Source organism: Uloborus diversus, chromosome 4 (assembly GCF_026930045.1).
Source record: "Uloborus diversus isolate 005 chromosome 4, Udiv.v.3.1, whole genome shotgun sequence".
Classification (NCBI taxonomy): Eukaryota; Metazoa; Arthropoda; class Arachnida; order Araneae; family Uloboridae; genus Uloborus; species Uloborus diversus.
Window position 1 is genome coordinate 147955990 of NC_072734.1, and position 26640 is coordinate 147982629.

Here is a 26640-nt window from a genome sequence, read left to right on the forward strand (position 1 = left end):
GGACCATGCTTTGGAGTGTTGATAGGGACACCTACCGTTGGCCCAGTTCCAAGCCGGAAGGAGGTCCGAGATTTTTTTGAATGAGGGGTGAAATATATATAGGGACATAGGGGTAAACAAGATAGAGGGAGGCCCGTCTGTTGTAAATTATCGTTATATGAGTATTTTCATCTCAGAATCGCCTACGGCAAAGCAAGTCTGGACTACGATAAACTGAATCGGAAACAGAACAAAATTTTGACTTAGAAGAGAGAGCTCCTGAACATAGACGGAATTAGGACTGATTTCCAGGGAAGGGGGGGGGAGAGCAAGGTTTCTTTTCTTTTCTTCCTTTTTTTTTGAGCAACATTAGTTGTAATCAGGTCCAGATTAATACTTAACGGGGTACCTAAGGTATTTCAGGCATGAGGTCCCTTTGTAGTTCTAAAGTCACCAACGATAGTCTTATTTCTACATTTTAGAACTTAGATGCAAGAACCAGTTTAGTTCAAACCTTTTTTTTAATTCATTTTTGCGTGTGGCCGATAGTATAGATGTTCCGATTGCTGTAACAACGGGACACAAATGTAAGATAAAACCTCTGCTTGCTAGTAAATAAGTTGGGAAAGATATTAACCTTTCTACCAGACACTGATGTTATTTGTCTGTCATACCAAAAATGAGTGAGTGGACTTACCTTGTTCTTGCATCAAGGTCCTCAATTGTGTTTTCCAGATTTAAATATCGAAAAATTGCCCCTTCACCACTTCTTTAAAGTCACTAAAGAAAGCTTAAAATTTCTCTTTTTGAAATTTTCGAGGGAGAGCGCCGTAACCCTATCATCCGCACTATAGCCTAAAACTGATTTCGGTTTCAGAAAAAAATGCCCCGAGGGTACAAACGTTTCCCCCAGATCAAAAAAAGGGCTGTGCGCTTTCAGATAAAAGAGTATTTTGTTAAGAGAAGTTTTGGAAAACACAAAAGGTGCTTCTTTTACTTTTTGGTTTTCTAGGTACATACAAACTTCAAGAGTTTTCGAAAGTAATTATTTTTAAAATATTGAAAAGCTTTTTGATGTTTCGTTTTAAAGGTAATGCAAAAAACATTCAGATATATTCTAATCAGATTCTTGTGGATAAGTTATTGAAACGAGAGAGGGACGTTTCAAGGACAGGTTTATGTGAATCTTTACATTTCGTAAAAAAATGTCGCTTTTGTTAAACTTTTTAAGGAGCTAGGAGGGTTGATCAAGTCAAGGGTTAAAGGTCAGCTTAAAAGATGAAGGGCACGGCGCACCCCAAAAAATCTTGGGGGAAACACTCGGTAAACCTGTCCCCTTTCCTTTCAGTGTTTTCAAACATGTTATAAGATTATGTTTTTAAAATTTCAATGTCGAAAAATTCCGTAAGAGAGTTGCTGGTTTCCCTATAGTAACTAAATGTAGTTTAAAATTGGGTAGAGTAATACTTCAGTTTTTAAATGCTTCCAAATGAGATCACTGAGCCTCCTCTTCTCTCAAATGTGACCAATGATAGTTTTGCGTTCTTGTAATAGTTCGAAGTCGAAACGTTTTCGTAAAGAGCTCCCGATGCTTCCCTGTTCCATTAATTTTACCAAGGGTAACCTAAAATTGCATTTCTAAATCTTCCCATTTCGAAGAATTTCTGGGAAGAGACCTTGACATTCTATTGTTTACAGACTTAGACTTGAATTATGAAAAAAAAGTTAAAAAAAAAAAAAAATAAATAACGTGGGGAACCCTTTTTTTCGCTCTCCTCAACGTTACCGAAAACTGTAAAATTGCGATTTTTGACATTAATTTTGGAAATATCGCTTGGGAGGGAACTATAGAGCCCCTTCTCCCAATTCTTTTCTCCTTATGCCTATATAGATCAACCGATTCCAAAAATTTCCGGGGAAATTTTCCTGATTCCTTCCTTTTTTCGTGTTCTTCCTATGTTGTTACTATAGAAGCCTAAAGATGTGCCTTTTTCGACGTACAACCATAGGTTTCCTTCTTTGAAGACCCATAAAAAATGTTTCAGAGTTGGCTTTATTTTACATTTCACAATTTTCTTCTTTTAGAACTTTAAAGCTTGATTTAGAAACTTAAAGGAAAATAAAAATTAGCGGTAGTTCAATGTTTTTGCTTGATTCAGAAGAATCGAGATCCGGTACTGGTTAATTTAACTTTTTTAATTTACAGAGGGTGGGCCAAAGTATTCTTTTACCAACTGGATCAAAGTTAGGCAGTCCACCCCATATATATATATATATATATATATATATATATATATATATATATATATATATATATATATATATATATATATATATATATATATATATATATTATATATATAATATATATATATATATATATATATATATATATATATATATATATATATATATAAATTTTAATCGAGTTTAAGCCTGTTTTTACGCATGCATTTATACATTAACTTTTTCTTAATAGAAGTAGGATAATGCTGTGTGTAGAAGAAAGGATTTACAGGCATAGATGTTCTGTTTTCATGCAGTTGAAACACACCAACGGGATACAAGCCGTACTCTCCTTCAATGCCAGGAATAGCTTTTCTCGCAATTAATGTGTAATTGCCTTCTGCGTCTCCTGTCTCGTCCATGTATACCATGTAGCCCATCGCACCTCCAATTAAAAAAACAAAAATATATGTAAAGTATAACAAACAAATAGATATAGAGTTTAACACACGATGCATAACAAACAAATATATACAGAGGATAGCACATAGAAATTTCATCGAAAAAATAAAATGTGCATCTATACTTAATTGTACTTACTGAAATATGTTCTTCCTATAATATATTTCATAATACCTCTGCCATCAAGTGGATTATCATTATGAAGTAGACATTCATTTAACGCCCTTGCGTACACATAGACTGCATCGTACAAATACGCTCCTTCTGCTGGTACCTAAAAATGCAAAGATGAATCAAGTACGTTACGGCACGCTTCAAGTTTACTATTAATTAAGTGCTCTTAGTTGAACAAAATTTTAACTAAACGGTAACTATTAAAATAATCCCTCTTGGAAATTAATTAAATTTGCTAGTGTTGCCTGAAACAGTTTATACTACGATTACTGAGTCTTGGATGAATAGTAGATAATTTATCATTAAAATACTTTAGACTCATTAGAGCATAAAAACTTAGAACACTTATATATATATATATATATATATATATTATATATATATATAATATATATATATATATATATATATATATAATATATATATATATATATATATATATATGCTTTTAAGCATAACATACTGTCCAAACATATACTTTTTTCGAGGGCAATAATAAAAAAAATAAGTGTTTTGAATGATGCTTACTCGTTTCATGCCACCAGCCTACTGACTGGGTTAGGAAAATTGAAGGGAGGCAACTGCATATATTTGTTGACCTTTACTGTAAAATCCTCAAACCCAACCGGTGGACTTCCAACAATACCTATGTACGACTGAAAAGCGTTTTTTGCCACTTCTTCAATTTCATCTCGCAGAAGACCTTAAAAAAAGTAAGCAAACAATCAAAATAATGTAAAAAATTACAAATCAAACCGTTATTGCGCTTTAGAAATATATTTTAATGGAGGCGTACAATGAGCAAGATCCCACTTCTGGGCGGAAATAGACTTGGATAGAACCTTCTCCCTCCCTCCCCCCTCTACACACACCAAGTTTAGCTTCTGGAAAAATAACACTGAGAAAAAAAAATACAGGAGCTCTTTTTTTCCCAAGCTGTATTTAAAAACTGGATAATCTAGCAAATATAATTAACTTCCAACCCAAAAAAGCCCTGTATACACACTAGAAAGAATGTATACAAACTTAAGAAAATATTTTTTCGCTTAATTTTAATTATTACACCATAGAATTTTTTATTGAATGGTCCATGTTTAAATAACTTGTATAGTTTTTAGATATGAGAGAAGTATCTACACTTTATCAAAAATTTCTGAAAATGTTCTGTCAAACTTTTTGACTATTACCAAGACAAATTCATCAGCCAATAACAGGTAATATTTTATTGCTAGGCAAAGCCTGAGAAGCAACTATATGAATTTAGAAATGAAAAGTGGACACGTGCGTCAGAAAGACTGCTGTTTTGAACAGCGCCACCGAAAAGTGATATAAAGGAATGGGTAATGGGTCAAAAACTTCGCGGCCGAAACTTCGCCGGACAATACTTCGCGGTCAAAACTTCGCTTAGTCAAAACTTCGCACGGTCAAAACTTCGAGGTGGACAAAACTTTGCCTGGAGAAAACTTCGTCTGGACAAAACTTTGCGCAATCAAAGTTCCGTGCGTACAAAACTTTGCGCAATCAAAGTTCCGTGCGTACAAAACTTTGCACAGACAAAACTTTGTGTATTATTTTTCGCATCTGAAATATAATTGCTTAAAATAAAATTATTTTAAATTTAATGTGAAAAAGAATCTTTAAATTACACAAACAGTCGACGCTCGTTATAACGACCACAAATTATAAAGACAATTCCATTATGACGACTAGTAATAAAAGTTCCAACTTTATCCTTATATACTCTATGTTAAAATTTATTTAAGATTACTTTTTGCTATAAAAACCTCAAATTTCTGAATTCATCTCTCTTGTGGCAGTTCTTAACTTAAAATTTTATTTTCTATTTTATTTTTTCATGAATCCATATATCATAGAACATCTTCTCCACATAATACGGATTTAAATTTTTGAAAACAGTTTTCGATCATTTCATTTCTCGCTCGAATGGAGAGGCGAGCGAATTATGAATAACACCGGTGAAAGCAAGTTGGGAGAGGAGGGGAGGAGATCGCTTCTGAATTTTACTAAAAGGTTTTGAAAAAACTAGTTTTAAAATACTATTAGGAATAAATGGCGAAAAAAATTAAATCGAAATACAAAATTTTTAATCATCAAAAATTTTTCTGTTAGTTAGCTATATAACATTAAATTGTTATTATAAAGCCAATTACTTGTTTTGGAAAAGTGATCAATTAATCTTAAATCCGTTTATTACTTCAATAACTTGCTATACTTAAAATTCATTAAGGATTTACACAATTAATTTACAATCAAGTAATTCATTATGAAAAATTAGTTTGCTATACAGTGTGTTAATGCGTGCCTGGAAATCATTGAACAATATTTCCTCCCCCTCCCCTCAAAAAAGACACACATTTTTACTTGTTAACTAAGTTTATTTGATATGGTTATGGAAGTTCACTGTTATGAATGCGCGATGTTCTACCCACGTGAAGTTCTGAACAGGCGAAGTTTTAGACACACGAAGTTATGGATCGGCAAAGTTTTAGACGCGTGAAGTTATGAATCGGCGAAGTGTTGTCCACGCGAAGTTTTGTCCGCGCGAAGTTTTGTCCACGCGAAGTTTTGACAACGCGAAGTTTTGACCATGCCAAGTTTTGACCACAAGAAATAATGGATCGGCGAAGTTTTGGCAGCGAAATTTTGACCCCAAACCAAAGGGATATAATAAGTAAAGCGTTCAACTATGAAACCTGGTGGCGACAGCGATAGTTATTCGAAAGTTTAGTCGTGATATACAGTGTGTCCACATTTAAACAACCCAACTTTAAAATTTGATATCGGTGAGACTATTGCTCAGAAATCAACGAAATTTTATGCACAATATAATGAAAGAATGTCAATTTGTTTGAGCGAATAAAAAAGTCTTTAAACATTCACCCAAGAAGGGTGACTTTTATGTTTAACACTTTATTGTACATCTACGATTGATTTTAAAACAATTTTGCATTCAAACATTTTCCACTAGACGGCTATAATTTTCATATACCTTCTGGAATTTTGAGATAGCACATCTTCCGTAGACTGCAGTATGCTTTGGAAAAATGCAACGATCATGTCACGCCATCTTGTGTTTAGTTTTCTGGTAAAGTTTTAGGGTTATTACGATTTACAAACTGTTTCAAATGCCTTAAAAGGTATAAGTCAATAAGGCTGTAGTCCACGACACGCGGAAGTACAGCTTCTGATTGCGGAGGGTAAACGGATTGCAGACATCTATGGGTTAAATAGTGACATCAATGGCGATGAAATTTGAAATTAATTATCTTTAAATTAGATGCCCAAGTTTTTTGGAAATGATGCAATCTGTGTCGAACTTTTCCAAGGTCATCGGGTCAAGTAATCCCCAATTCTCAACCAATTCTGTTGAGAACACTTTACGCACCTGCCGAACAATGCAGATTTAAAAATCTTTCGACCCCTTCACCTTTATGCACTTACGAGAGCATTACATGTTTAAAATTAGCATTCGGAAGTCGAAGTAAATGAAACTGTGCAAGATTTCATCAAGAATCAAACACGATCTTTCTACTGCAATGAATGTAATATGCTACTGAAACGATGAAACCTACACTACGACGTCCATGGTAATATCTTTATATTCTGATAATGGCATTTTTTAAAATTTATATTGTCTTTCTTTTAATGTGAGCACATCTTATAACTTTATTGCGTATGATTCAATGGTTAACTTATCTTCAAAGTTTAAGAACTTTGATGAGAAGGTTAACTTATTGTTCAAAAATGATATGAAGATTAATATTTCAAATGCATTAAATTAGCTGCGATTAAATAGAGAACAGCAAAAACAAAAACATGTCAATGAATATTTTTCTCCAACTATATTTATTTATTTTATAGGGTCTGGTGGGGGAAAGTGGTCAATGGGGTAAAGTGGTCATAATTCAAATAAATGGCTATAGCTTGGAAATTAATGTTCGAATGAATGTGAAAATTTTATTTTAGAGTAGTGCATTTAAAAACTACATTTTAAATACAAAATTTTAAAAATGGCAAAATTTTATTTGATAAAAAGAAATATTTTGTGTAAATATGAAATTTTTTAAAATCTAAACACCTTTTTTAACTTCCATGAGAAATTTTGTTTGTTAGAATTATGAACAGATTGACTGCACAGAAAGCTTCCTACATGTCTCAAAAACTCTTACTCATTAGCAGTTAGCTGAATATATTTTGAATAATTTCATAGAACAATTTAAGTAAGATGGGGTAAAGTGGTCATAATATTAGGCTTAACGAATATTGTTCTTCTTAAGTCACTTATCTTTAAGTATAAGGCAGATATAAATTAACTATTAATTTCACTTAATATGTATTGTTTTTAAAATAAACAGGGTTAAATATACAAGTATATGCGTATGTATACGCATATACTCGTGTAGGCACGTATATATACGCATTCACATAAATGCACCAATAAACATGTATCTGCAAGTATTTTTTATCTATACAGATATACATTCGACTATACACGTATATACCCGCTTCTACTCGTATATATACGAACACTTATATACTCAGGGAGACACGTATATACGCGTACGTACTCGAGTAGACACTTACATACAAGCAATGATATACAGGGTGAGTCTAAACTCTTGGGCAAATTATTAAAAGGTATTAGACGAGAAGATAAGAGCAAGAATCATAAGAAACATATGGACACAAACTCAACGCTGACGCGCTACATGCACGCAAAGCCAGAAACTGAGGGATGCAAAACAGGTCACAAATTTATTACACAAAGATAATTTTACACAACATTTTAGGTTTTAAGAAAGTTTTAAAGTGATTGAGGAAATTTGCGACCGGCAGCTTTAATACATGCATCGCAATCACTCTGTTGCAATTACGAGACTTTTGAAAAATTTTCATCAGTCGCTGCGCCTTTGTTGCGATGCATGTATTAGAGCTACTACAGGCAGTAACTGTCAACAACTGCTCTAAATATTTTTTTAAAAACTAAATTGTCGGCTAAGATCATCTTTGTGTAACAATTCTGTGACCTGTTTTGCTAACATCAGTTTCTGACACCTTGTGTGCATGTAGCGCGTCAGCGAAACAAGTTCCCTATGATTCTTTGCTGCTTATCCTCCCCTTTCACACCACTTAGATTTTGTTCAAGATCTGGGATTCATTCTGTAAGCATTAATGTACATTAGCGGATATACTCGTGGATATACCTGGATACATGTACTGGTGTATACACGTAAATGCACGTATATACGTCTAACAGGTATATAATCGTGTTTACACGTAAACATACGTATATACTCGTGCTACCATATGTATACACACGTGAGTAGACACGTACAATCACGCACTGGATATATCCACGAATTAACTCGTGTATACTCGTATAAGTATGTATACACACTTATATATGCGTCGACTATAGACGTATATACTCAGGTATGCACGTATGTACTCGAGATACGTGCAAACACGCATATGATGTTCGTTTATACGCGTATATACTCGCATATACATGTGACACGTATTCACTCCTGTAGGTAATCAAGTATACATGCTCATATACTCGTGTATGCACGTATATACTTAAGTAGGCACGTGCATGCATGTATCTGATGTATACTTTTATCTATTCATATATGAACATGTTTACTCATGTCTACATGACACATATAGTATACTCGTGTATACCCGCATATACTCGTATATATACAGTGAAACCCCTCCTAACGGACACCCCTTTAATGCGGACACCCCTCTTATGCGGACAGTTTTTAATTCCCCGGCAGAGAGACATTAAACCTAATGTATAAGGAACCTCTCTCGTACGGACACCCTCAAATACGGACACGGACACCCTTTTCGAAGTCATTTACATTGATATATCCTTTTTTGCGGATAGTATTTAAAACTTGAGAATTAAATAGCTACTCCATTGAAAGGCTTCATTTAATGCAAAGTCGACCAGCTTATACGGAGATAAAAAAAAATATTTCTTTGCAATTTTACTTTGCATCTACTGCGTAGCAAAAAATTTTCAGCTTGACACCGAAATGCATTTTTTCATTCCAAAAAACATCATCAAATCGTCAAAAATAAAAGAAAAGAAAAGAGAAAATGATTATTCTGCAAGTTTCTGTCTGTATACCCCCACCCTCCCCCGTTGCCTTGTTCCTTTTCAGATGACTAACAAGCAGGCGTGTTGTGTCTAAGTGGAGCCGAGTTGACGCGCCATCTAACAAAAATATTTTATAGAGAGTAAAAGTAAAGCCAATGCAATATCATAAAGTAAACTTAAGGGTAAAAGCATTCAGTTGTTTCATCGTTCTCATTGAAATGGCTCTGAATACTCATCGTCAGCGTCGTACTCTTTCTCTTAAAGAAAAAATTGAAGTTATAGATTTCGCAGAAAAAAATAAAATTGGAATACGGAACATTGCTGAAAAGTTTGGTGTGGGACGCACACAAATTTGCTGTATATTAAAAGGAAAAGAGAAGTTTAAGAAAGAATGGTTCATAAATGGAAACCAAGAGAAGAAAAAAGATTTTCCTAAAAGTAATGCCCTTGCAGTGGATGAATTTGTGTTTAAATGGTTTGTGTCCGCAAGAAGCAAAAATATTCCGATTTCTGGCCCTATTTTACAAGAAAAGGCGAAAGAAGCAGCTACTGAAATGGGTATGGAAAATTTCAAAGCTTCCAATGGATGGTTAGATCGTTTTCGAACGAGACATGATACCGTTTTTAAAAAAATATGTGGTGAATCCATGGATGTGGATGCTGACGTTTGCGAGAAATGGTTTGAGAAAGTGCCTAGTTTGATTGAAAATTACGAGCCATGTGACATTTATAACATTGATGAGACCGGTTTGTTTTATAGAGCTCTGCCAGATAAAACCTTAACTTTACGGAAAGAAAACTGCTCTGGTGGCAAAATCTCCAAAGAACGCTTAACAGTTTTGTTCGGTGCCAGCATGGATGGTACAAAATTAAAACCAGTTGTCATCGGAAAAACAGCCAGACCTTGGTGTTTTAAAGGACTGGATATAAAAAAATTACCTGTAGACTGGTATTCAAATAGAAGAGCGTGGATGACAACCAGTGTCATATCTGATTGGCTTGTAACTTTTGATAAGAAGTTGGGGAGAGAAAAAATGCATATTGTTATTTTTATGGACAACGCGCCCTCCCATCCCAAAGACTTTCACTTGAAAAATATAGAAATAGTCTTCTTGCCAGCAAACCACAACATCGAAATGCCAACCTATGGATGCTGGGATAATTCAGGCATTTAAAATTCAATACAGACAACTAGTTATGAAGCATTTAATCAATAAAATGGAAGAAACTAAACAAGTAGCGAATTGTCCAAAACAATTGATGTGTTAGATGCAATCAGCTGGGTTAAGCACGCATGGAAGGAAGTTAAAAAAGAAACAATAGTAAGTTGCTTTAATCGCGTTGGATTCAAAAAAGGATCTGCCACAGAGGAAATTGACAACGAAGTTGATTGTGACAATGATGGATCCGATTTGCAGTCGTTAATGCAACAAGCAGGGTTCACAAACGTGACCGCTGAAGACTATGCTCCCATCGACGACCAAGTTTTCACTGAAGAAAGCGAAACAGAAATTGCAAGCATAGTGCGCGAAATTAACGAAGATCATACAGTTGAGGATGACGATGAAGATGAACTGTCCGTAAAAGAAGACGTTAAAACAATTAAAAATGTTAACGAAGCTTTAAGCGTATTAGATGGACTCAGGGAATTTTCAATTAAACACAACGATCCTAAAGGACTAGACTTGGTACAAGAACTTAAGATACATTTCGAAAATGAAAGACTTTCATCGATCAAAACATATCAACAGACATCAATCGAACAATTTTTTAAAAGTACAAATTAGGTATGTAATTTTTATGCGAACCTGTTATTTAAATCTCTTTGAGTGTGCAAAACTGTAATATTTGAATTTAACCTGATAAAATAATTGTTTATTATGTATATGTTGGTAAAAACTAGTAAATTAAAAAAAATCTATGCATATGAAAGAGTAGAATTCACACATATTTCATTTAAGATTTCAAAAAACATAAACAAATAACTAAAGTTAATTAAATTAAAAAAATCTCTGTAAAGCGGACACCCCTCTCTTACGGACAAAAAAGTTTGTCCCGTTAGTGTCCGTAATAGAGGGGTTTCACTGTACTTGCAACTATAAAAATAACCTAAATATACAAAAATTAGGGTTATTTGTAACGGTTTTTTGCATCTATTTTTAACTATGACCACTTTACCCCATGCTATGACCATTTCCCCCACCCCATGGGGTAAAGTGGTCATAAATACAAAGGGAAAAGAAAATGTTATAAAACTACTTAAATCAATATTTTTTTCCTGAAATTCAATGCACCGTGTTCTTTAATAATGCAATGTAAAATAATAATAAAAAAAGTTCAAGTGTTTAAAAAATTTATTGTATTTATTCTCCACCTAAGTTGAAAACCTGCGATTTTATGACCACTTTACCCCACCAGACCCTATATATTTTTAACAGGACTTTTCCATCTATATATATTTTTTCTAAAGTACTTAGGAATTTAAGCTAAACTAGCACTTAATACAAAGAAAAAAACTGAAAAAGGTTAAAAACATTTGATTTCATCTTTCAAAAATTTGGACTTTATTTGTGTTACTTATTCACCGTTTTTAACATTTTCCGCGTTTTCGTAACGAAATAATTTGAAAAAGCTTCAATGTGATTGTAAACAAAAACAAGCAAGAAGAGAGCTTGTAAATTCAGTAATATGTAAAGCATAACGAAATTACCCTTTTATTTATTAATTCTAAACTCATAAATGTGTCAAAACCGGCACTGCATCAACTCCAGCCTCCGGGTTGCAAGATTAAGCAGCACTTTCTAAACGTAACTAGAATGTGTGAAAAAAAATGCTAAAAGTTAATTGAATCATTAAAAAAATATCCTTTAAAATATGAGTTTTATTTAGCATTATTGTTATCTTACAGCAACAGTTTAAACAGTTTTCCTGTGTGTCTTCAAGCATTTTCCCTTTACGTTTATAAATAATCTGAATATTGCTGTTTTTTTATGGTGATCACTATACGAAATCGTAAAATTGCACGCCGAAACGCATTGCTTGACTATTACAAAAAAAAAAAAAATTAAAACCGCCATTTTGTCTCACTAGTAGCAGCTACTATAAGTCATTAAAAAGAATGAATTCTAAAAGTAAAGAACATTTCTCCTTTTTTTTCAACTCTTTTTGAGTATGTCATTGCAATTTCTTTTCTGATTTCTTAAGAAGAAGAATTTAGCACATCGCCACTCTTCTCTCATACAATTAAATTATTATTTTCGATAAAATAAATGAGCTGTAACGGGAAGAACACAATGGCCGTTTTGCGATGGGATATCCTGATATTTCATTTAGATATATGACACTGCATCCTTTTTATTGTTTCTTTGCTGTTACATTTCATTTTGAATAAAAATACTAACCTTTCAAATATCGTCGTGGATTCTGAATTTCATATTGTTCAATATCTACTCCAACAACATAGTACTCTCCGTTGTCCAACAGACCTCGTTTTTGCAAGCTTACCATCAAACCGAGATGCTCAAAGTAATATCCTAATACAATGTAAACTGAAAAAAAAAAAAGTATTTTTCTGTCGTTATCTTGTGTCAGTAAATTTGAAAATCATCATACATTAAATTTAATAAAAAAACATGTAAGCATGGCAACCTAGTTCTTGGAACGATCGTGTATTACTGTGTTGGTCTGTTGGTCTTCGGCGAGTGGTTGCTCATGAAATTGTATTTTTTTGAAAACGTTAATCTGGTATATAGAGATGCTGAAAACAAAAAAAAAGCTTGAGGATTTGTCATTGATCATTCTTTGCTTGTCACCAACGGTTAAGGTATAGATGCGATAAAATAAGTGATTCAGATGAATAAGGCCGGCACCCATTTTTCTGTGTCATATGGCCAAAATTCGCTTGATCGAAACTTTATCGTAATCAGAAAGCCTAACTGATAAGAAAGCGTTATCAAAAAGCAGTTTGTTTTCAACAGGCAAGAAAGTAGAAACCTTTAATAGAAAAGAGCTTGCCGAAATTGCGAGATTTTACTTTACAGTAATTTATGTAGTTTGCGAATTCAAAGTGAAAAATGTAGCTATGTAGCGTCATTTTTTTCTGTGACTTGCTAGTCCTAGAAAAGTAAACTATAGCCCAAAAAACTATGATTGACATTATTAGGAATTTGATGTCCTTATTAAGATATCGAAAGGTCGGGTAGAGAAAATGATACAGCACTATATATATGCGGCACATATGCGCACGAGTGATCAATAAACAGAAAACATTGACTTATCAGTGTCCGGCATTTGCAGATTGATTTTCTCGTTTCCTCTGAAGTAAATATGGAGTTTTTGATAATGTCTTTGAGACTAAATGTTTTTTTCTTTCCTTCTTTCTTCTTTTTCCAAAGTTTGATTGCCCCTTTTTGGCATTTTTAGAGTTTGCTTTTGAATGATTTTTATTTGAGCTAAGTTTTGCTTCTTTTCCACTTGCTACTTTACACGCAAAATAACCTCTTTTTTAAAGTCATTTATTTATTAGTTCAAGGGCAACGCTAGAACTTTAGAGCCCTTTATCCTAGCGCTCGTTGAGATTATTAAAGGCTAGTGGTGCCCGCACCGCTTTGCCTGTAGTAGAACATTAAAAGGTTCATTTGGTTTGCCTGTATATTTGCAAGTAATGGATGATGAATTTCTCGCCAATTTGCTATGTTCATTTGCTCGTCCATGATCGCTTGCTATTCCACGTTATGGTAGTTTATCTGTCAGCGTTATGATAATTTGCTCGGTAAAATATTCTTAAAATTGAAATAGAAAAAGAACAAAATCGAATTTCCGAAAAATCGCATCGAGGTGCTCACTTTTATACTACGAACCAAAATGTCATGAAAATTGATCGAACGGTCTAGGCGATATGCGCATAACAGACATCCAGACAGAGATACAGATATCCAGAGACAGAGCTTTATTATTAGTCAAGAAAACACTCTGAATTTTTTAACAAGAGGATTTTTGTTATTACTCTTATGTGACATAAACATTTATTTTTGGTTTTATATTCTGTCTTATTCTATACACATTCTAGGAGCATTGTGTTGAAAATAGTTGATTTTTTTTTCCCTTATTTGATGTAGTACGGAAAATTCATACCATGAATTAGATAAAAGCGTGTACTAATAATATGAATTTTAAATGCATGAGATTTTTTTAGGTCATTTGCCAACAAATAATGAGCTTGAAAGGTTTTCTCGAGCAAAGAACATTGTAATATGAGTTTTTTTTAATTGTTTTATTGTTCAAAATGTAGTTATTCGAGCAAATGATTGCCAAAATAAGCTCGATTCTACTAGCGACATGGTTGAATCAGCTCCTGTTTCCGCCTAGGTCCGCATTTATTCCAAAATATCATCTAAAACGTAGCATTGCATCCTGAGATAACTCGAAGATGAACAACAAAGAACGTTCCAATGCACCACTCCCAGCTGAGCGATTGGTGCCAACATTAGAGCAGGTTTTATTCACTCAAAGTTCTATCTTGCGTATAATTTTTGTGTGATTAAGTTTTTTTTCCTTCTCGAGATATATCAGTCACAAATAACCAGAAGAAACGTTCAATTGCTGCATCCCTTTTTAAGCTATTGGAACCAAAGATGAATCAGCACTTGTACTCTTTTGTGTTAAGATAGTGACCAAATTTTGTTTGGTTCCACCCGACATTTCTTGACGCATAGCAGACACGCATAGCTGAAAAAGCGTTAGATTGCTTTATCCCCCTCTGAGGAACTGTCACCAAAAACAAATGAACGTCAATTCGTATGGGAACAACTTATATGCACCAAACGTAGTTCCAGTTCTTGTTTTAGATCGACAACAAAAAAAGGTCACTCACATATGAACACATAGACACAGACAATTTCAGAAAAAGGTTGAAATGCATTCAACACACCGTCAAAACTTGAAATTTGAAAATTTCCATGAATTTAAAACTTTCTTCTATCTAGTAGACATACAAAAATATTAAAAAAATGGAAAACCCTATTGTTTATAAAATTTGATGCTACTTTTTGCGAATTGTTAAAAATCAATCGTTGAAATATATATGACAATTAGACCGTTATTGCGGATGTAATATTTTTTACAAATAGTTTTAAAAACGCCATTTGACCAAATTACATCGTGTTAAATTTTGTGGCTCATAATGTTAGCAGCTTTTAGTATGCTGCTAAAGATATGTGGCCTTTTCAGATACTAATATTCTGCATTTTGGGCCAGTTTATTTGGTGCTTAATTATTAAGAGACGCGTTGTGAGTTAAGATATGATATGTATGTTGAGATATGATATGTGACTTAAGATATGATATGAGTATAAGAATGCCTCGTATTTATTCACAAAGCAATGGTGTGGAACTGTGTCTTGTATGCTTAATGAAGACTCCTGATTCGAGTAGATTCAGATTAAAATGTCTAAGAAGAATACATAGGAAATTTTTCGTGTCTAACTTGTCAAAATTTTGACAGCATAATAACTTCTAAAAAAATAATTAAGTTTTCAAAGTAAGCATTTGTTTTTTCTTGGAGACTTGAAAAGAAAAAAAAATAACACACAGGTATCAATTTAACAAAGTAAGTATTTTCACTGCAATTCGACATTGGACATGTTTCATGACTTAGCATCTATGTTATTTTTGTATGCTCATTACAAAATCACGAAACCTATATTATTTTTGCTCTATCATGATTAATACATTCATAGCACTTCAAAATATGAATTTTACTTTTTCCCATCTTCTCATGTTTTTGTTAATGCTAGTTAAACGCATGGCTGACATTTTTCTTAATAAAGTTTAACTATTGTTAGGCTTTTAAGCAAATTTACATAGACAAAGATTAGCTTCAAAATATTGCAAAAGGCACATCAACTGTATTCATCAACTTATACCTTCACAAATTATTTTATTATTTTTCTTTTGGGCTTAATAATAGCAGTTTGAATTTTGAAAACCTAGTTTTTGCCCCAAACTTGAATCGATTCATTGATCCGGCACCATTATCGGCGGATTGCGATTACCAATTTATAATCTTTACACTCAGTTTCTCACCATTTGGCGGCACCGAAACTCTTACGATCATATCATGCTCTAGGATTGAAATTTTTTCAAGAGTATTCTAAGTCAAATAAATACTCAAGAGATCTTTTACATACCGCATAACCATGCCACGTGCTGAAGCATAACATTCTGTATCTCGAAAATGCACCTGAATACTTGGACCGTTGATTTTTACCTCGCGCTGAATGGCGTTAGAGCATCCTTTTTTATTTCAAGGTGGCTTAAACAACTTATTTGCTTTAATTACATATTTAGTCATTGTTAGCACTTATTATACAAATAATATTCTTTTACGTATGGAACTACTAACTAGTTTTGAAAATTATTCTCATAACAATAACACCCTCATATTACGTTTCAGGTTTGAAGAGATTCGAAAGTTTCAAAACTGTTCTTGCTAGAAGGGAAAAAATTTCAGTGATCCATAAAACTTTTAATTTCTTCTAATGCTCTGAACGTTTTTCCTTCTGAACAATTTAATCGTTTTATCAGATTAAATACTACGCTATTTACTCAAGTGTGAATTAAGCCCTAATAGTTTCCGTGGAAAAGAGGGAAATAAGTAAGAGGGAATAGAGAGAAAAATAGAAAGTTATCATTACAAACAAAATTTTAGCACTAGAGTTACCTGCCCTGTCATTACCCGTGGTAAAACTTTAAAAGAGGTTTTCCATGAACCCTTTGTTGCTTCATTTCACTTTCAGAGTAGGAATTGATTCGAATATTCAAAAAAAAAAAAAAAAAAAAAAAGATTTTCAAATTTTAAGAAACATATTTTTTTTTTCAAAAGGATGCATGCCAGAGTTTTATATAGATTGACGATATGAATCTAGACAATATTCAACTCAAGGCTTTATGAAAAGCTTGGAAATATCCCCGAGCTAACGCTGAATTTAAAACACAAATTTTATCGATCATTTTTAGCACCTGGTTCAGAAGATGTTCAAAAGTAGGAAAAACTCCTTGACAAATAAGATGACAATTTACACTTTACATTTTTACCTTCATCCCGCAAAGAAGAAAAAAAACCTTATAACATCTAGAGATATGACTTCTTGAATATGACATTTGCGTTTAATCTGTTACAAATTAATTCTGTGCCAAGTTTCGTGAAAATCGGCAGAACGAGCTAGGGCGCTATGCGCGTCACAGTGATCCTGACAGAGATCCAGACAGGGAGACTTTCGGCTTTATTATCAGTAAAGAAGATAAAAAACAATATTTTAAAAAGGATTATCAATTAAAAATCTCACTTCCAGTATTTTTTGAGTCGTGTCACTGTTCTTTTCAAGCAACGATATAATGGATAAAAATATTAACTGTCCTCAAATTTTCTCCACTAGTGTGTTTTGTACATTTACGTCTCAAAGTATCAATTACAATTAATTAAAATGACTTACTTCTAGCGTCTTTGTAAGAATCTTCTACAAGCTTATCAAATGGGTTTTCTCCATATCCATAATGGTACGTCTCTGGCCAACTGCCTAAAAATCGTACTTCAACTTGAGCTGTTCGCAGTGTCTCTAGAATGGTCCCAGAAACCTCTTTGAATCCTCGATCTTGCGTTGAAGAGTAAAGAAGAGCGATTCGCTTCCAGCCAAAACTTAGCAGCAGGGATGCGACGGATTTGGAGATTTGTGTATCAGGAGGCCGTGTTCGGGCAAACGTAGGGAATTGTTTCTTATCGGAGGCTTCATGGTGAGCGCAAAACTAGAATGAAGCGAAAATAAAAACATACAATAATTTCTTTAATCTAAAATTCCTTTGCGATGTCTTTCAAATACTACAAGCAGATACATATGCATATATTAACAGGGAAAAATAGTCACGATTCAAAAAAGTTACAAAATACTTTTAAAAAAAATGGAGCATTATAGTGCTTCTAAATTCCTTTCAAATCACTTAGATATAATATTACTCCCACTCTGGCGAGGAATGAACTTTCAATACCAAACTAAAAACTGGCGAGCACTTAGAACGCTGAAAGACCTCGTGAATTCTTCCAATTTTTAAGCGTAACTATTAAAAAAAATTTTGAGCATGAAGTGCCAGACGCATCTGCTCTAGTGAAAAAATAAACTCTGAATAGGGTCAGTGTAAAATAAACAGTCTACAAAAAAAAGAAAAAAAAAACGGCAGCAATGGGGTGGTTTTCTTCAGTCAAAAGTACTACTTTTAGTCATTGAAATAGATAGAATGAGCAAAAAAAAAAAAAAAACATGGACCCAAAAAATACTTTCATTTTCCCAACAGTTTTTTTTTTTTAATTAATTTTTTAAAATGTCCGATTTTTCAAACAAGGCGTGGTCTTTATGACGTCACAAATGATGCACTTTGCCGCATCTTTCCACTACATTTCCACGTTATGATAATCAAGCAGCGAATTAAAATTGCGCTACACGCTTGCTACCAACCATATTGTTGCCATTACACGTGAGTAAAGATGCAAATTAAATATTTTGGACCGTGAATGGCAACACTGAATAGCATTTCATCATTTGTGATGTCATCGACAGAAGCGTTAAATGATGAAAGAGCACCAATTTAAGTAATTTTTTAAAAATATTAAACTCAAAGAAATTATTTAAGAAATGGTTAGATTCTATGCTTTTAAGCATGCTCTTTTCTGAAAAAATACTTTTAAAATTCTGGAAACGACCCCATTGCCAAACTTATTGTTCTATGTATAGGCGCTGATATTTTTACAGGTTGTTACGTTATACGCAATGTTTGTAACAACTTTTCTTTTTAAATAGAAAACATTCTTTCAGTATGAATTGATAACATTCATCAGTTTTTGTTTGCCCCTGTTTTTTAAACTATGAAATTAATTTTATGCACCACGTTTCTGATCTGAAACTCAAAGCAATTGCAGTATGAAATATGTTATCTTTTTTATAAAGAACATATTACTATATTTAGATAGTTTTTTGGGGGGAATTTTATCAACATGTGGGGGAAAATTCATTGTAAGAGGCTTAGCTGGTTTTGTTATCCACAGCAGACGACCAGACGATACGCAAACTCATCCGCCTCCTCTAACCTACGGCGTCCAGTGAAACAAAATTTGGAGAGAAAATTAAATTGTCTACTGTTGGGGTTGGAGCTGTCGGAAGCTATGCTCGCTGCAAGTTTTCAAGAAGATATATTATACGGGCTTGGTGTTATTTTATTACAGTGCATAAAATTGTTACGAATCAGAACAAAATGTAAGTAAGAAAAAAACTTATTTAGATGAAACATCTGCTGGTTGTTAGACAACGGTTATGTAAGGGGGGGGGGGGGGAGAGTAATTTAACCAGCCGTTGTTTATATCGATATATATATATATATATATATATATATATATATATATATATATATATATATATATATGTATGTGTTTTTCACAAACTTATTTCCGTTAAATATCCAGTCGTAGACGACATTACAAACTGTTTTTATTCACTGCGAAGCATAATATTATGAATAAAAGTGTTCACTAATATGTGTGTTTTCAGTTTATATCTGTGTAGAAGTTATTTCATTTTATTACCCAATATTCAATTTTCCTCCTAAATAACAATTTAAAAAACAGCAATAATTAAGATATTTTGTTTGATAAGAAGCAAATAAAAATTGTAATTATTTTCAATTTGCATGGAATTAGAAATTTGCCGAAATAATTTAATTGTTTTACGTTGTTCTATAAGCATATATTAACAAATGTAAGAATAGTTAAACTTATGTTTTTTCGCCCTACTCTACCCTTTAAAATAGTGCACCATTATTACTCGTAAAAATGTAAAATATATTGCTGTTTGAACAACATTTGGAAATTTTACCCGCGTAGAGGTAGATCAAGGTGGAATTGAAACGCATGACACGCATTTCTGTCAGGACACCATACTTGTTTCTGAACTTTGTTCATGGAAAACATAGACCAAAAGTAAACAAAAAGGTTCCAGTAGGTTTGCCGCTGTGCCACATTTGCTAATTTAGACTTAAAATAAAAAATAAAGCTAACCAATAGGATTCGCATTCGCCGGCTGCTTGGCACCAATTTGTTCTAGTCCAAGCCTAGCACGGGACTGAGGTTTCGAAAAAGCGCAGTTGGTGAATTACAGTGGTAACAGAAGGACTGTAAAAAAATCGTTGCATTTTTGTTTGTAAGCATATCAAAATATATATTTTTTTTAAAAACTGATGCACACAGCATATTAAGTTGCTGAAAAAGCCGAAGACAGGGATTTTTTTGTTAGTATTTTTTTTTAAATTTAACATGAAGTTCCGTCTAGAACTAAACGATCCCACATTCAATTATCTGATCAATATTCTTAAAAATAGCTGAAATCGCAAATTGTTTCAAGCATATTTTTTTTTAAATATTTTAAGCCGATTTCTAGGAATAAAATATGCCTTACTCATATAAAGTAATAGATGCATAAAAAATTCACATTATTTTAAACAAAACAGCTAATACACTTTTTTCCATTTAAAAAAAGTCTTTTACCGCTTTCAAAAAGAAAATAAAATAATAAAAATAAACTAAATACATCAAAAAAAAAAAAAGTTTGTTTTTCCCCTGTAGCAAAAAAAAAAAAAAAACTTTTTTTATGAGTTAATGTACTTTTTAAAATAAAACGAGTTGATGTGTGCATCACATGACTTCCTTTTACTCCAATTTAATGTCATTTTTCCATTATTGGCAATTTTAATGTGATTCAATTTTTTACTCTCTAAATATCACCAACAGTAGCGAAATTAAAACCAAATTTAAAAAAAAAAAAAATCGCCAAATTTGTCGCCAAGTTGGCGACAAAACTTAGCGACCAAAAGACTGGTGATATATCGCCAAGTGTCGGCCAAATTATAACACCACTTGAGTTTACATCGAAAGTAACAATGATTTCCCCCCATAAAAGGACAAAAGACCCCCTTTGGAGCATCCGAAAAGGGAGGTGCACAACTAGACCCCAAGTATAAGTACCAAATTTCAACTTTCTAGGACATTCCGTTCTTGAGTTATGCAACATACATACGCACATACATATGTACATACAAGACGTCACGAGAAAACTCATCGTAATTAACTCGGGGATCGTCAAAACGGGTATTTCGGATGTCTGTACGTTCTTAGGCATACATCCACGTGTGATCGGGTCAAAAAAAAAAAAAAAAAAACTCAAAATTCATTCGGGGGTGAGAAAAAGGGAAATTAAGGCCGATTTTTGAGTGAAATTTTTTTCGCGAATACAATACTTCCTTTTTTTGTAAAAGGAAGTAAAAAACAATAAATTGTCAACTTAAAACCGCCGAAAACTGAATAAATAAATTAAAATTATACAGTGAAATTACAAACGAGTCATATTAAGAATAATTATTTCACACGTCGGAGTCGAAGTCAATCTCATTTTTGGGATAAGAGAGTCAGATACGGGAGTCGAAGGTAATTAATTCAAAGACTCGGAGTTGGAATCGGTCATATCCCTTAAAGTACGCAACTCTGCCAATGTTTGAAGAGTCGGAGTTGGACTTATTTTAAGATAAAGCAGTCGGAGTCGAATATCCAAGAATTAGAATCAGACATGTTTCCTCCGTGCATAAATCTATGCCAAAACTACGAAGTCGGGGAGTTGGAGTCCGACTAATTGTCGGGGAAAAGGAGTCGGAGTCGACTTCAGGTGCCCCAAAATTCTCGAAGTCGGAGTCGGAGGTTTGTCGTCAACAGCTTTTTCCAACAAAACTTGTTTGAAGGAAATCCACATTCAATGCGGAATCTACATTGAATTTCAGTTTCTCCGTAGGTGCTAATGTTAAGGGATTTGAACTATTCAAAATTGGGGACAAAAATTGTTCAAATCAAAAAAATATTTTATATACATGTTTTTCATCAAAAACTTTTTCTTACAAGTTTGTTTGAAGCAAATTCGCCTTTAAGTTCGAAATTGCCTTGAATTTCCCCGTAGGCGCTAATGTTAAGATTTTTTGAACTGTTCAAAATTGAACGGAAAATAGTTCAAATCAAAAATTAAAATATAGGAATGACATGTCCTAGCCTTTCGAACAAAAAAAAAAAATTGTTCGAATCGGACTATTCACTCAAAAGTTATTGGGGGGGGGGGGGGGCGCAAACAGACAGACCGATGGACCGACACAAAGACAGACATTTTTCCCCAACTCAATACCCTACTTTCTAATTTTTAATTTTTCGATATTTATGTAATTATTGTATTTATTTTTGACTTTTTTTTTGTTTTATCGCGATATTTTCAAGATGCTTTAAGCCTTCTTTCAAGCTTGTTTCTTCTTTCTCTGACTTTTACTGGAAAAGTAGGCTAAAAAACGGTAACGGAAGGACCTTTTTGCGACATGATTTTCCCGCTATCATGTTCTCCCAAAAAGTTCAGCTAAACCAAGAGAAGGAAAAATTCTATAAAACTAGAGCACATACGGGAATGTTCAATCATTACAATTTCACCTTTAGTTTAAAAAAATAAGCAACTTAAGCATATGACTTATGTATTTGTTAACGTCAACGGAAGGTCAGTAATGGAAGGACAAGAAGTTCAAAACAATTACATTTAGTGAATTACAACCTTCATTTATTAATTTAATATAGCAGCAGTCAGAAACAATATCTAATGCCTGAGCCAACTATTACAATTCTAAATTCTTAAAATGCTCAGTAATTTTATCATAATCCAAAGAACATGTATCTTTTTTCTCAGCAAACACGAAGATCATTTCCACATTATTACGCACTCTCAAGCAAGATACTTCTATGTTTTCATTTTCTATATGAAGTACCTAAGCAACATTGCTCTTTAATTATTTCTTTCCCTTTCATCCAACTAGCGAAACTTGTCTAAACGTTAATGAATCTTTTCGCATATTCTTATGATTTGGTGTTTTTTAATCAGCTGTTTCTTCATTTTCAATATTATTTATTGACTTTCAGAGTGAGTCTGTTGACTTTGAAGAGAAATATCCTTTAATTTTTGATGTACTTACTATTTTCAATAACAAAATTTTTTACAGGATTCAAATAATGCATATTTTTTGTGTCAGGATGAGAATGGATATTTTTGGATCATTTTTTTCCATCTTTTTGGAAGTTGATCTATAAATTTACTGATCTCCTCACAGTACGTTTAAAGGTTTAAATCAATGCTCTCAACAGTTCTTTCCTGTGATTTGTGGCAACAAATCTAAAAGTAGTTTCAATATTGTATTGTTCCAAATTTCAAGTTTTTAAGCAAATGTTTCTGCTAGAATTGGCTTGTCATATCACAAACATGTCATACATGCATGATTTTCACATGCTTAGGAGTTTTTCAGTGTAGTTTTCATGATTTTCATCACATACAATACAATAAATAAAATCACGAAACAGTTTTAAAAAAATAAATAAAACTTAAATTTTTACATAAAAGCACCCATATTTTTTGCGCAAATATTACTTATATATGTTTTAAATGTGACAACTAACTTTAAATAGTAGTTTTTTTGTTCTAGCATTCTGAACTTTTATCCTTTACGTGCTTATAGTTAAACGTTCTTCCTTTACCGTATTTTTTTGTTCTTCTGTTACGATTAAAAACCATATAAATTAAATCTATATTGAAATTCTAACTATGCACCCTTGAAAAGGGACATAATTCCACGTTTCATAAAAAAAAAATCATTAGTTTACATACACAAGGTTCTTGGTGAACTAACAGATTTATTATTTTGATAACGTAAGGAATCAAATTTTCATCTTAGTAATGGACCTATTTCATGGTTGAAAAAAAATAATAATTTAAAATTACTTACCAAAAGGTTTAACTAGATATTCAAAAGTAAAAAGTTATCCTAAGTATTATATGCTGATAACAAGTTTATTGAAGTTACAGTATGTAACAAAAAATACATTTTTTTCTCTGTAAAAAGTCAAACAGAAAACTTTATTTGCACTTGATTTTCTATAAGTCATCGCACTTTTTGGGAAATACAAGTTAGGATTCAAGAAGCTCATATATTTCGGAAGAGAACGGTACACGGCAAGTGACAGAATATTAAATTTTAAAATTCAAGTGTCATGTCCCCTTTTTCCTGGAATTCACCAATTATTTGTTTACATCTAGTCTATATTTTCAGTGAATGAAGTGTATTTGTGAAGTTTGATAGTAACGTTACTATCCTATTGATGTCCGGATGAATAAACTCGCGCTAAAGTCACATTGTGAAAAGCCAGAAATTTTCATCGCGTGCAATAAATGGATATTCCATTTAAAAAAAAAGGCATTATAAGTTTATTGTCGTTAAGCCTCATTTGTCGCTGATAGTAATCTCTTTGAAATGTTAAGGCAATAGATCTGAAAAATCAAATATTTCTGCATTTCCAAATGAAGAAATTCAACCAGAAATAAAAAACTAACTTCCGCTTGAAATGTGTTGTCATTTTTATTTAAAGAACTTTGACTACAAAAAAGAAAAAAGGAATTTTGACATCTTGTATTTAAACTATGTTTTTCGCAATGACGTATGTGTGTGTGTGTATGTGTGCGTTTGTGTGTGTGTATGTATGTGTGTGTAGGTGTGTGTGTATGTGTGTGTGGGTGTGTGTATATGTATGTGTGCATGTGTAGGCATGTGTGAATGTGTAGACTTTTGTGTATGTGCGTGTATGTGTTGGCATGTGTGTATGTGTGTGCATGTGTAGGCATGTGTGTATGTGTAGACTTGTGTGTATGTGCGTGTATGTGTAGGCATGTGTGTATGTGTGTGGGTATTTGTAGGTGTGTGTATGTGTGTGTGTAGGATATGGACGCAACCTGGATACTGTTTTCTCTGGAGGAGCAGCATCGTGAGGCGGCCGGTCGACGGTGGGTGCTGCAGAGGAAGGCGGGGGGAAAATAAAATCATACGAACATCAAAACCGTCAAGTGAGAACAATAAACAATGTAATTGCTCAAAAAAAACTTTCTAAAATAGAATGAAAACTCCTTTAAAAGAAAACGTTCTAAGCATGTTTGAACGAGAATTTCAGAAAAAAAGTGTAAAAGAATAATGGTTTATTCAATTTATCAATTTCTGAAATTAGTCCGAAGTATTCATTTCCAAACTAATAAACCAGAAAATTTTAAAGAAAAGAGAATTATCACGGGATATGATGCTTGAGACAAACTAAAATTACTTGACATAATAAAATTAAAAAAAAAATATTAAAATCAAGCGAATCCTTTATTCAAAATAATTCAAATAATTTGAAGAAAAAAAACCGACAAATTGAGAATCAGCAATACATTTTTATAAGGTAAAGAGGAAATAAATTTTCCAGGTTCCTGTTAATATTTGTTCTTTATTTTGTTATTTCAATTTTGTAATTATGGTGAAAAGAGAAGACTGACGAATTTAAGCAGTGATTTTATATTTTTTTAGCAGATTTTAGCAGCAACTTTGAATTTAATTATCAATTTGCAATAGAAGCTATAATTTTGAAGGTTCTCATGTATAAATTTGTTCTGTACACCACTATACTGTACATTTTAGTTTCAAAAAAATCGAGAAATAATCGGCTTCATAAATTGTGTTTTGATGTTATAGCCTATTCATTGTCTTGGATAACCAAATTTTATTATACTCATATAAGGCATTTTAAATGCGCCAAATGGCAAGAGCACTTATCCTCACTTTTCTCTGTGAATTCGGCTTTTTAAATTTCTTTAAATATTAATGCTTTACGTACAGCATAAAATATCTTGAAAAAACTCTCTTTACATTTCGCCAACCACAAAACACGTTTGAACGAATGCAATATATAAGTGCTAAATTAACACAGAAAATTACTTAATGTGATTTTTTTTTTTTTTTTTTTTCATTCTTTGACACATCCTCAAATCCCACTAAATTTTCAAAATTATGAAAACTTGTCCTTATGTTAAGGAAAATTTATGGGATTCGAGTATAAATTTCTGACCTGGCGGTGAAAATACAATTTAAAAAAAATGGAATTTATCAATTTTTTTAAAATTTTCCCAAAAGTGAGGAATGCATTTCTTTTTTTCTTTTTTACATTTGGATTTGAGAAAATTTCGAGGATTTCTCCTTTAGTTTGTTTCATATGATATTAATGTAAATCGCCAAATAGTTAAGCATAAATAAAATTGTAAAGTCGCATTCTTTAGTGTATTACATAGGTATTTTGTCGTTTCCGCATCGTCTTAAATCACGCAAAAACAACTCTCTAAGCTCCACTTCCCCTCAAATTTGTAGAGAAGTTCGTACGTTGGAGTTGTGGTTGCTTCTGGAGCTGCACTACAAGTGCCATAGTGACATGTGCAGGTGTCCTAAAAAAGACTGATTGTTTTCAAAAATTTATAACAATATAAAATGGTTTTTGATAAAAAAAAAATATTTTTTGCAGAAAATTCATGTGGTGGGCCGTAAGTTCCGTCCCCCAATGCTCCAAAATTTAGTTCAAGAATTTTTAAGTAGATGACGCTGCAGATTGTAAGACCGTAAATCAAAGAAAGACAGAAACTTATGTTATAGTTTTTCGAAAAAAGTTTTTAATAAACAAAATTACGGAAAAGAATTTTCATAATGCC

The 26640-nt window shown here is 32.8% G+C and overlaps 1 protein-coding gene across 1 annotated transcript in view; it reads right to left on the bottom strand.

Moving 5' to 3' along the window:
- The window catches only part of LOC129220910 (guanylate cyclase 32E-like), a 126739-nt gene that overhangs the window by 59030 nt on the left and 41069 nt on the right, over positions 1 to 26640 (bottom strand). The window contains 6 exon segments of the mRNA XM_054855344.1: positions 2426 to 2650; positions 2806 to 2941; positions 3370 to 3386; positions 3389 to 3544; positions 12376 to 12522; positions 17467 to 17776. Coding sequence (XP_054711319.1) covers positions 2426 to 2650; positions 2806 to 2941; positions 3370 to 3386; positions 3389 to 3544; positions 12376 to 12522; positions 17467 to 17776 — 991 coding nt within the window.